Source organism: Protopterus annectens, chromosome 5.part0 (genome assembly GCF_019279795.1).
Source record: "Protopterus annectens isolate FY-2018-M chromosome 5.part0, PAN1.0, whole genome shotgun sequence".
Taxonomy (NCBI): domain Eukaryota; kingdom Metazoa; phylum Chordata; order Ceratodontiformes; family Protopteridae; genus Protopterus; species Protopterus annectens.
The window spans coordinates 1,471,234,440-1,471,247,820 of NC_056735.1; the positions used below are offsets into that span (position 1 = coordinate 1,471,234,440).

The 13,381-nt window shown below is 44.4% G+C and overlaps 1 protein-coding gene across 1 annotated transcript in view; it reads right to left on the reverse strand.

Moving 5' to 3' along the window:
* Positions 1-4,742: 4,742 nt before the first annotated feature.
* The window catches only part of LOC122802388 (serine/threonine-protein kinase 24), a 1,288,879-nt gene continuing 1,280,240 nt past the window's right edge, over positions 4,743-13,381 (reverse strand). Inside the window, exon 10 of the mRNA XM_044072014.1 lies at positions 4,743-4,883. Coding sequence (XP_043927949.1) covers positions 4,743-4,883 — 141 coding nt within the window. The remainder of the gene's footprint in view (positions 4,884-13,381) is intronic.

Sequence of the window (13,381 nt, forward strand, 5' to 3'; positions counted from 1 at the left end):
AGGGAGATTATAGTGCTTAGAGAAAGCATGCACCGAACTCCAAGTAGCAGCTTCCAAAATGTCTTTGGTAGGTACTCCCCTGAGAAAGGCAGCTGAAGTAGCAGCAGCTCTGGTAGAGTGAGTTCTAATTTTTCCTGGGATTTGCTTTCCATGATGAGAGTAACAAAATCTGATTCCATGAGCAATCCATTTAGAAATGGTCTGTTTTGAAATAGCTTTGCCTTAGTTATTTGTTGCATAAGAAACAAACAGTTGTTCTGTTTTCCTGATATCCTTGGTACTGTCCAGGTAAAAACGAAGTTGTCAGTGTACATCCAAGGAATGCAAGATCCTTTCCCCCTTATTTTGTGGATTAGTGAAAAAGGTTGGCAGATGAATAGTTTGATTTAAAGCCACTTTGGAAACCACTTTAGGCATGAAAGTTGGATTAGTTCTTAAAGACACCCTGTCTTGGTGAAAAATAATATAAGGTTCCACAGCCATGAGTGCTTGTAACTACGAGACTCTCCTGGCTGAAGTCAAAGCCAGCAGGATAGCTGTCTTCCATGATAAATACTTAATATGAGATGTGGCAGCAGGCTTAAAAGGAGGCAGAGTGAGATTTTCCAGAACATAGTTGAGGTCCCAGGGACTTGAGAAGATTTTGAACAAATTCCAGATGCTGGAGTAAGACATCCTTGCTGTCTGCTTGGATAAGGCAGTCGTCCAGATAAGGGTAAATTTGGATTCCCTTGAGTCTGCAATAAGCTACTACTGGTGCCAGGCACTTGGTGAAGACCCTGGGTGCTGTAGACAAGCCAAAGGGCAGCGCAGAGAATTGGTACTGTTTCGAGCCAGCCTTGAACCGGAGGTATTTTCTGCACTTCTGTCTGATAGGGATGTGTAAGTAAGCCTCCTTTAAATCCAATGTCACCATCCATGAATTTTTGCTCAACATTGGCAGGAGCTGCTGCAGAGTAAGCATCTTGAACTTTGGTATTTCCAGGAAAGTGTTTAAGACTGACAGATCCAGGATGGGTCTCCATGAATTTTGCTTTCTGGGAACTAGAAAGAGCCTTGAGTAAAAGCCTTGCCCCATCTCTGATTGTGGAACCAGTTCTATGGCCCTCATAGCCATGAGGGATCCCGCCTGGTTTAATGCCTCTGACCATTGGTGTTTTGGTAGGTCTGGCCATCCGTTTGGTCTTGGCAAGGTATGAAAGTGGAATTTGTAACCTCTTGAAACTACATCCAGAACCCACTTGTCTTGGGTTATGCAAGTCCAATTTTGTTGAAAAAGAGAGAGTTTTCCTCCTAGAGGGGCTTCCAGGGGAGAATTTCCTGGAGCCATACAGGGGGAGTCATTGAGCCTGTTTTTTATAAGATTGAGGTCTGTCCTCTCCACCCCTGGGGGTGGAAGCACTCCACTGTCTAGGTCTGTAAGAGGTCTGAGCTTGGGCCCTCCCTCTGGAGCACCTATATCTACCCCTCTGAGGCCTGTCCGAGCAGGGAAAGGACCAATTTTTAGTTTGCCAATTTCTGCTAAATCTAGGGGGCTGAACTTGTAAGAAATCCCTAACCGTTTGCATGGATTTTGCCTTATCCTCCATTTTCTTTATCACCTCTTCAGTCTTAGATCCAAGCAAAACATTATGCTGAACAGGAGCATCCAGTAACTTTGCTTTCACTTGATCAGGTAAGTTTTGTTCCTTTAACCAAGCATGCCTTCTAATGACTGTGCCAGAGGCAGTCGCCCTGCAAGAAGCCTCCAAGGCATCAAAACCACAGTGTAAACCATGCTTCCCCACTTGTTCAGTGGCATGTATCAAATCGTGTAATTCCTTATTATCTGCACATGCAGAAATGGTACCTAGCTTTTGTTTCATAACAGACAGTAGAAATTGCTGATATTTTAGCATATGAAATTGACAGTTTAAAGCCCTAATAGATAAAGTAGCAGAAGTGTACACTTTTTTCCCCATCTCTCCAAAGCTCTAGAATCCTTATCTGTTGGAGTAGGGTTTTTAGCAGAAGCAGCCTTAACCCCCTTAGGACCCTGAGAAATGGTCCTGGATCAGCAGTAGGATTTTTGTAAAGGAAATGGTGGGAATCAGGGACCCTGTAATATCTGTCGGGCTTAGCAGGGGCTGGAGGGAAGGAGTCCAGAGTTAAATTAGCCTCAGAAAAGGCATCATCCACAATATCCAAAATAGGAGGAATAGCCAGGGGTCTATGTTAGGGAAGAAGAAGGAAATCCCTGTCTTCTCTTAGATTCCGAGTACTCCTGTCCTTCCCAGTGAAAATGTTCCCTCATTTCATGTAAAGTTTCCCCAAAAGAGAAATCCTCAGGGGGGGGAAGCTGAAGGAATGGATTCCTCAGCATCAGAATCCTCATAAGGAGGGAAAGTATATTCCTGTTTAGACAAAGACACCGAATAAATAGATGCCTGATCAGAAGATTCATAATCCAATTCTTGTCTTGGCCTTTTGTCTGGAGGGGGATGTGAACCCCTAATCATGGTTAGTAAGTCCTCCGCCATTTTAAGTAGCTGTTTTCTGAGATTTGGTTCCCGGATCAGAAGAGGCCTGGGCTGTTGTCTTAGATTTAGAAGGAGTCTTTGCCTTTGTCTTTGGCTTTGCCTTTATCAGAAGCTGTGTAGGCCTGAAAACCCCCTCGGAAGCCAGTACCTGCACAGCGGCTCTGGACCCATCCGAGGGAGCATTGTCCGAAAGTCCTGCAGCTGGAGTGTTCAAAGGCGTAGTTGGCTCCTCGTGGGAGTCCGTTTCGGCAATCGGTTCTGAAGTGGCCAATGACAGGGGCTGCGAAAGCACCTCACTGACGACGGCCGAACTAGTAGCTGCCTCTGCTTGTGAAACGTCATCTGATTTGGACCTCGAAGGCCTGTCCTTATCCTTGTGTCGTTTGTGAACTCCGGTAGTCGGAAGCGTGTCCGACGACATTTTGTAATTAAATCGCCTGCCAAAGTAGTGAAAAGAAAAATCGTACCTTTGCTTAATCGTACGTTGGTTAAATCTAGCACAAAACCGACAACTAGCTATGTCGTGGTCAGGGCCTAAACAAGGAATACAGTAAGAATGGAAATCCTTATGAGGTATTTGCTTCCCACAAGAAATACAATTATTAACTTTTTCTGACATCGGATTGGAGCAAGAGAAAAGTTTCCCCAACGGGATACTTAGCTTTGAGAAGAAGTAAGTCTTCGGACTGACGCACGAGAAAATATCAGGAGTCAGCCGACTGGCACTTGCGAACTGCTTTCGCCGCACGGCAAGAAAGACTGGAGAAAGTACAGTTTTGTACCTACCATAAATGTAGATGTCCGAACTGGATAGCATCTGCAGTCATAGTCACAAACAACTGGGTGTCGCCAGGTCCCCCTTCGGTGACCAGATTCCAAAGTCTGGTCGGGGCCCGACTGTCTTTACATAGCGTTGGCTGGCAGCTTTGTACTCCTAGCGCACTGACGTCAGGGAGCATGGCTGAACAGCCGACGCCGGACCCAGACTTTGGGATTCTGGCCGACCGAGGACTGCCTGCCGGCAGGGAGAACACTACAGTGACGACTGTAGCAGTGAAACATGATGAACATCTAACCCTTATCCCTGGATCCATCACAGGCTACTTTGACTCATGCAAATAGTGAGAGTTTCACCATACGAAAGTAAAAAGAATGGGCAGTGAGGGGCCTATGTTCAGGGTAGCACACAATACATGTATCTGATCATGAGAAAAATGAAGGGCCTGGCATTGTAGACTATTGATGCTTCTATGAACATGAAGCAAGTCCCAGCAGACATTGACCAGATTTCATCATGCCCCATGTTTGGGCTATCTCAGAGGGACCAAATGGCATAAGAAGACTCTTGGAAGTCTCGACAATCCTAGATTTTACTGCTGGATTCAAACAACTATATGCACGTTAGAAACATGCATTTGAACATGGGGAAATCAGTGCAAACAACCAGAGATGTACCAAGAAGAAGGCTGCCAGGATCCTCTTATGCTCTTTTATCATTAGCTGGATAACTGTGGCAAGACTGACCCTTCGCTAGATAACAGGGACCCTGCAACTCATAAGGAACATGACTGCTTTGCTTGCAAACTTGTAAGGGTGAGGCTTGACTGACATCTGACCTCAGATCACTGGCTTCACCCTTCAGTTCAATACTAACCTGAAATCATAAGTAGGATAGTCCCAGCCAGCCACTGCATGATACACAATTTACAGCTACCAACTTGAATAAGCTGGAGTATGCCTTGAGTTTTGCCTCTCCTGCAGGCAGCTGGGATGAAACACTGACATGTCAATAATGAATTATGCTCTGTTACAAGGCAGTGCAAAGAGTGCCAGGTCAGAGCATGGCTATCGATGGAGGTAATAAAGAAAAAAAAAAAAAAGAGATCTGGTTATTTTCTACAATGAACATGGGCAAATTCCTTTGATAAATGCTGAGAGCAAAATCTAAACCATGTGAGAAACCAGAAAAAATGAACTGGGAGCAAAGGTGCTGGTTGCACCCCCTATTTCAACGCATGACATCATGCTATATGCTAGCTGGAGGCTGTACAACAGACTGCGACAGCTACTGAAAACTCTGACCAGTGCTGAGATGGAGATTCACAACGGGAAATGCAAACGGTTACCTAATGTAGAAAAGAAGCCACAAAAGCTATATTCCTAATTACTTTTAGTAGTAAAAAAAGTTATAACTTCTTTTCTGGTGACCAGCAAAAAAGTAGCTTACCTCTGAATTCGCTGGACTAGCAATGAAATCATTGTATCTGATATGCCTGGACATGCCTCTTCTGCTAAATAAATAGCTGCTTTAAGCTCTTCAGTTGCTCCTGTATTGCCGCCATTTGCTTGGGTCTTTTCTTTTAACTAGAAAATTACAAAAGAAAAATGATATAACTACAGTAACTGAACAAATGACAAAATAATACAAGTATACGGATGTCTGAAATTACAAGTAAATGGGTTGCACTGATTTCTGGTGGATGAACATAGGAACCCAGGTTAATACTGCGTAAAATGCACCAGTTTAAGATTCATACATTTCTAGCAAAGCACAGTATGCCACATCAAGCTCAAGTTTTTTTTTTTTACATGTACTCTCAAAAAACAATATCATTTTTGATTGAGACAGATATGTTTTACATTTAATCTGACTGCCTTGCAGACTAGGAATCTGTACTTAACTGGAGGAAATTACTCCAGCATTAAGCTAAATAGGCAACATCCTTTGTTGATTTTTTGACTGCCTGTTCTTTAAAATGGATAATTCAAATAATGCATTATACATGATACTGCATAAGCAGACTGCCACTCATCAGTAAAAATAAATCTTAATTTTTAAAATCTAAAAAAATAGAGAGGACAACAAACAAAACATTACTTAAATGCAGCAATCATCATCTTTCACATCAAATTAGATTTTTAGAAAACCTATTCTAACTGCTCAAGTCAGAAATGACAGTAGCAGGCAAAGAAAGTACAGCTGATGTGTAAGACGCTCTTTCTACAGCAGCAAATCTTCAGCATGATGTCACTTAACAGTCAACTGTTACATTTGCCAGTCTTGATGGCTTCCCAAAGCTGTTTCTGTTTCCTGTGAAGGTACCGAAAAACATAGCACCAAGACTCATACATAAATCCAACATTGCCAATGGCAGTGGTTTGCTACGTGGAACTGGGTCAGGGTTGGGGATTTGTTTATTATAGAGACGACTGAAGACGATGACCTGAGAGGTGAGGGAAGGATGAGGAAAGTACAGTTGTGTAAGAACCTGCCATAACAGTACATGTCCTACTGATCATCATTGCAGTATTCCAATACTACTGGGTTATCAATGACCAGTGGCGGTTGGCAGTGCCCTGTATAGACGCAAATACTTGGACAGTAAAGTTTACCTACATAAACAGTATTAGGACTGTAAACTGTAACTTAGTGAGGCAATGACGGAGTTAAGCTTCAAGCAGCTAGTTTGAGCATCTAACAACATTAATACTATAGCTATCTAACTCTAGTCCCTAACCCTACAGACCACCCTTGGAGACCGCTGTATAACACAGTCCTCAAACAATAACAGCCTACCCTAATACAGGCCTAGAAAACATGGATATGCAATTTCCAAATGTCTCCATAGGCAGCTTGGAGGATATGGGTATCGTAAGATAATGCAGCAACTGTCTCATGGTCACAGACATTTTTAATCTTTAAAGAAGTGAACACAGTACACAAAGATGTACATACACAATTTCCTTGGAGGCAAAAATCTCACTTCCAAACAAGGCTGTAAGAGCACACACACTGCCCCACCACACACACAGATCATCTTATGCTGAGGCACTCAACAGCAATCTTCCAAAACCTCAAAGACCTCTTAAGCTAATAAAAGGCAATGCCTATTGTCACCAATCTCTAAAGAACACCTCAAAAGCAACACCAAACACCACACACATGCCTGCACCCAATGGACCCACAAGAATGAAGCCCATACGTCAAGCAAACACTTTACCCAAGACTCTTGTCAAAGTGGACTCCATTGTATGACACACACATGCCCTGCTCACCAGACTGGTTAAGGAGAAGATGACTGTTAGTTGCTTACCTGCAGACAGGATCTGCCAGGTTACACAGGCACTCAGATCAATGCACCACAGGTGCCACTAAGATTCTGTCATAGTCCATGTGGGTGCAAATGACCTGAGATGTACCTTACTGAACTATATGAACAGAGACATTATGGATGCCTCTGAATGTGTCTCTCAGACAGGCATGTAACTTGCACTGAGCAGTAGTCTACCTTCACATTGCTATACCAAGAATAGTCTGTACCTGCTCCCCCTGGGCTTCCAGATACTGGCTAAAATTTTATCCACCTCCTTTGAGCCTTTTTCAGGCAATGCCAAATTGATAAAAATTATCAACTCAGAAAACCAAACCCAAAGGAACCTAAAAGTGTTACTGCTCCATCTTAGAAAGCTTAACAAGAAGCTGCATATCCTACAATCTCTCCTTACTCTGGAGTGTACAAACATCTGTGCTGTTACTGAGACATAGTTTAAAGCTGCAGAAAGTAATCAGGCAATGCAAGGCTTCAGTGCCTTCCACACATTCAGACCATTTGCCAAATAGACAGGGACTAAAGGTGGGGGTAACCACATTAGCAACAACTCTAGGTTGGTTAAATAGGATGATGCACCAGTGTTCATTCATATGCAAATCACCACTGATAAAGTCCCTTAACACATCTTAGTAAGTTACAGGTCACCGTCTACTCCCCAAGAATCCCATAACTTGTACCTAGACCTGCTGGACACCATCCAACCAAATACCAAATTCACGGGAGACGTCAACTACCTCTCTATAGACTGGGATACATAACACTGCCCCAATTTGCAGGTATAGTGCTTTCTGGACTTTATTAACACAAAGACCCTTGAGCAGATAAGTACACACTCCAACCAGAGATTCAAACATACTGGACCTACTACTCACCAATATGGAAGAGCGCTGCAACCCATTTCACATCCTCACTGGTGAAGTCAGGTAACAAAATGTCTCCTTTGAAATAAAATTCAGCTTGAAAAACCCAGCAAAACCTGTAACAAGAACTATTCTAAAGCAAACTACATCCTATTAAGTGACAGTCTGTCAAAATGCAATGCCCCTCCAAACCTAGAGTTGACAGCAACCTATGCAGAACTGTTCATAGAAACACTCTACAACCGTGTAAATGGCTACATTGAGACATCTGTAAGCCCAAAAGAAACCCCAAAAACAAACCACACCAGTGAAATCCTAACCTTAACAGGATATATATAACAAAAGGAAAAAAGTCACAGCCAAAATCAGAAAGAGAAAGGGAATCTGTCATAATGACAACAGCTCACTAAACATGGCACAATGCCAATTACAAGGTCAAGACAGCCTCTCAGGCTATGGACAACCATAAGGCTGTCTACAGCCATGTCCAAAACCTTAAAGGTAACACACAGCACTGTGCTAACTGCTGGTAAATGGATGCTACCTTGACCGATCCGAGTGACATAACAAATCTGCTGGCTGACAAATTCAGCTCTAACTTCACCCCCATTGTACCTGTCTCCCCCTGTGAAATCTCACTAGCATAACCACCTCAACTATTAGCAGGGAGTAGGTCATGGTGACACTCACTAAGACCAAAAAACAGAGCCTCAATGGGCCCAATATTCTGTGTTACCTCCTAAATAGCTTGAGACATGCCCTATCAGGACCATTTGAGTCATTTTTCAACTACAGCCTCAAAACAGGCTATGTATCACATGAATGGAGGAATGTAACAGTTATCCCTCTTAATAAGGGTAGACCACCAGCCCATCCCTGGAAAGTACAGGCCCATAAGTATGACTAGTCTAATGTGCAAAGCCATGGAAAGAATTATCATGGATGTGATCAACAAAGACTTTGGCCACCTACAGTCACTGGACCTGTCCAAGTTTTGTTTTGTCAAAGGACGGTCATGCCTACTTAACCTGGTACACTTCTTTGAAAGGGTCACCATGGCAATATATAAGGGGAAATCAGTGCATACAGCTGACCTAGATCTGGCTAAAACATTTGATACAATACCCTACTCAGTTACTGTTGACAGATTCAGCAAATTAGGCATAAATCCCTACATAACTTGCTGGATTATCAGCTGGTTCACAGATAGGACCCAAGAAGTCAGGATTGCTGAGACCACCTCCACCAAGAGACCGGTCACCAGTGGTGTACCTCACGGTTCAGTCCTGGGCCCGCTCCAATTTTCCATTTAGTTTTTGGAGGTCAAGGCTAATGTCAAGGGCTTTTGGCTCACTAAGTTTGCAGATGACTACAAATTGGGGGCTATCACAGATTCCCCCCATGACACTAACATCCTGCAGGAGCGTCTAACACAGCCAAACGACTGGTGTCAAAGTCATGAATTAAAACTCAATACCAAGAAGTGCATTAGTGCCTTTTGGGAAAAGGTCGACCCAGGCTAACTACACCATCAATAATTTCCCCCTAAGACTTGACCCAGTAGTTAGGGATCTGGGAACATACGTAGACAGTAAAAAGAAGTTATGTCTTACCATAACATTCCATCTGTGTTGTTGATCTTCATTCCCAAAAAGCAATCTGGAAATTTGGGATGGGAGCTAAATGCACACGAACAGTAGGGGCAGATGGGTCTATATTATATTATCTCACGCTTACAAAAGTGAACGATAAATAATCGACCCCATGTAAGCAAAAGCTTACAACGTCGAAACCTCAGAACAGTGATTTTTTTTCCAAGGGAAAAAAAAACGCTGTTCGGAAATTAAAAAAAAAAACTTTAAAACATTACATAATGTGGGGGGATGTGCCCCCCACACCCATCTACTTAAATATATCAACTCAGAGATCGCACTACAGTGCCGAAAACAGCAAAGTAACGAAAGCGGCCAAGTGAATTATTTCGGTTTGATCAAGACGCATTCGACAAACTGCATCTGTGATCTGGTAATAGGAACCCGAGGCAGACACCCCAGAGTGGAAAAGATGTAATAAGTAATCCAAAACCAACGAAACTGGGGCTGACAAAGGGTCTAATTGTTTATACGTTGCCCATAGAGAGAACCTTTTCCATTTATTAAGATAGATTAGTCTGGTGGACGAATTATGAGATGCAATAAAAATATTGTGCACAGGAAACGAGGTTTTCCTGCCTGGCAATCACTGGAAGTGGAGAAACAAAGCTGTCAGTTTCAGGGTTGTTAGAGTGGGTGAGTCAGACCCGGCGGATGGGAGGTCAACGTTGCGGATGGATTGAGGATCCACGGTTGATCTAGCAGGTAAGACCGGAGGCCAATATAGAGCAATGAGGATCACTTTGCTCTTCAACTGTTGTGCTTTCTTCAGAAATTGGGAAATGAAGGGGAGAGCAGGATAAGCATAAAGTCGACCTGAGGGCCAAGTGTGGACTAGAGTGTCTCTCGGTGACTGTCCCCAAGGGGGGATCACGGCAAAATAGTTGCTGCACTTGTAGTTGATTGGGAAGCAAATAGGTCGCAGCAAGGCTGGCCCCAACGGTTGACGATTATTGCCGCTGTTATAGGATTGAAGGACCACTCGTGAGGTTGCAGAATGCATCTGCTCAATTTGTCCGCTATCACGTTGGAGCTCCTGGGAATGCGCATTGCAATTAGAAAGCGGTTGGAAGCTATCACCCATTGCCATACTCTCAAGGCCTCTCGGCATAACAGGTAAGATCTGGTGCCCCCTTGTTTGTTGATGTACCAGACCACTGACATGTTGTCTGATTGGATCGCAATAGCCCCTGACGGAAGGATGGAAAGAAATGCTTGCAACACTAGTAGCACCGCCCTCAGTTCCAGGACACTGATATGCAAAAGGGCCTCTGTCTCCGACCAGGTGCCTTGCACAGATTTTCCCTGACATAGCCCCCCCCCCACCCCATCAGGGAGGCGTCCGTGAGCACTGTGGCTATCGGTTGATGGGGGCTGAAGGGGCGAGACCATTGTTGGGGATTTCGAGACGTCCACCAGAGTAAATCTTGCTTGCATCTCTGAGTTACACTTATCTGAAAAGACAAAGGATGTTGCAGAGGGTACCGAGTGAGAAGTAACCACTGAAGGAGCCTCATGTGGAATCTGACTAGAGGAACAATGGTGATCGAGGCTGCCATTGACCCCAAGAGTTGGAGTACATATTGAGCGGGTGATTTGTGGTGTGACAGGGCAGTAGTTGAACCTGTTGCTTTATTCTTTGAAGCCTGCGGTCCGGAAGAGATGCTGTGCAATTTCTCATGTCCAACAGTACCCCAATGAATTCCAATGACTGAGATGGGGTCGTGTTGGACTTCTCCCAGTTTGTAGTAATTCCCAGGTATTGTACTGTGAGGATAGTGTAGTGCAGGGCTTCTTCCAGTAGACGTTTGGTGGGGGCGGTAAGGAGCTAGTCATCTAAATATGGAAACGCCTGGAATCCTTGAAGTCGCAAGTAAGCGATAACCACTGCCATGCATTTGGTGAACACTCTGGGGGCTAGACCGAAGGGCAGAGCTCAAAATTGGTAGTGACCGGCTCCTATGCGGAAGCAGAGGTATCTTTTTGAGCGTTTGTCCATTTTTATGTGGTAATACGCATCCTGAAGATCTACAGAGCACATCCAATCATCTTCTTCCAGGAGAGGATAGACTGAACCATGACCATCTGGAATTTCTCTGTTTTTACAAATGTGTTCAGTGTGCTGAGAGATCCAGAATTGGTCTCCAGTCCCCTGTCTTTTTTGCCACTAAAAAGAACCTTGAGTAAAAACCGGATCCTAACTGGTTTGGAGGGACCGTAGCAGCTGTTGAATTTTGTGTGCTGCTGCTTCCTTTTGACTGGGTGGAACATCGGGTAATACTCTGGATGAGGTTGGGCAAAGATGGAAGGGGATGCGATAGCCTCTGGATATTATCAGTTGTAACCAAGAGTCGGTGGTTATATTTCACCAGGCAGCGGGGTACAAGGAAAAACAACCCCTAACCACTTCCAGGTGAGCAGTCAGGCAACGCTTCAGGAGCATTGATAGGGTTGGCCAGAGAACGAATCTCTGGAACCCTGGTTTTGCAGACCTCCTCTGCCCCAAAAGGGGAGTCTTCCATTGGAGTTTCCCCCTCTGCCTCTAGGGGAGAACTCGGCACGTGCGTCACAGAAAGAACCCTGTGATTTTCCATGCCACATCTTCCCACTCCTCTGATTTCTAGAGTAGAATGTTGAGGAGTAGAGTGTCGACACCAACGGCAGATAGGGTCTTGCCATCTTGCTCGCACCTTGCCAGCGTAGCTTTCACTTTAGGGTCAAACAAAGAACCGGCCTCGATGGGGGCGTTCATGAACGAAACCTTAAAGGAGACTGCAAAGTCACAAAGGAGCATCCAGGCATGTGGTCTGGTGACTATACCTGCATCTGCCACTCTAGCCAGTCCTTCCGTTGCATGAGAAATAAGACGCATGGAAGAATTGGAAATGGACTCTAGGGAGGCTATCTGAGAAGCCACATTGTCACGGACCTCGTCAGAAACAGCTCCTGCCAAGGTTTCAGAGAGCTGGTTGATAAGATCCCTCTGAAGCCTGGTAAAGTTTGCCAAATACTTCAAAAACCTCACGGCAAAGGTAGATGAAGCAAACTCTTAGTTATGTACTTACCATAACGATAAGATGTATGTGATCCATCTCGCCCACATTCAATACTGATGGACTCGGAGCTGAGAATCAGCTCCGACTCGGCCGTTCTGACTAGCACGAAGTCTCTCATTGGCTGGGCCGACCCTATATCCCAGGATGCACCACGCCCAAAACCCCAGATCTAGTTTGCCCCCAACACATTCTTCCACTGACAGAACCCACAAAGAGACAAGTGTACAAGGAGAGAAAAAATAATATCCTCATGGGAATCGAACAATACTTGTCTCCTCCAAATCCAACAGGAAGGGGGAAGGAGGGCGGGTACGTAAGAATATAGGTGAGATGGATCACATACATCTATCGTTATGGTAAGTACATAACTAAGAGATGTAATGTGATCCTATCTCGCCTACATTCAATACTGATGGGACAGCGTCCCTAGCACCTACATCCTGGGAGGCTCACTGGAAAACACTTCTGAGCACTGTGGAACCAAAGGAAGCATGACCTCTAGATGCCATGTCCAATTTGTAATGAGAAATAAAGGTATGTGGAGAAGTCCAAGTAGCCACCGCACAAATCTCATCCGTGGACAGCCTAGCGTGAAAGGCCACTGAAGTTGCCATAGCCCTGGTAGAATGCGCCTTCACTGGAAAGGGAAGATTCCTACCCGTCAATGCATAAATGAATGAGATGCAATCCCTAATCCACTTAGCAATGGTGGCCTTGGTTACAGATCCGCCAATTCTGTTGTCCGAAAAGGACACAAACAACTGGTCTGATTTTCTCTCCTGTTGTGTCCTATTCAAATAAAACCTCAATTGTCTATGTACATCCATCTGGTGAAATATGTATTCTGCTTTGTTGGAGAATTGTGGAAAAAAGACTGGTAGCTCAATAGACTGTTGGAGACAAAATGCAGAAGACACCTTAGGGAGAAAGGAAGGATTTAGTCGTAGAGATACCCTGTCCTTGTGAAAAATCAAATAAGGAGGTTTGACAGAAAGGGCTTGAAGCTCCGATACCCTTCTGGCTGAAGTAATGGCTACCAAAATGCAGTCTTCCATGATAAGAATTTTAATTCAAGTGGCTGCAGGTTGAAGGGAGGGGCGTCAAAGCTCCGAGCACCATATTTAAGTCCCATGGTAGAACGGGTTGCGAAATCGGGGGGGGGCGAATTAACCAGGCTCCTTT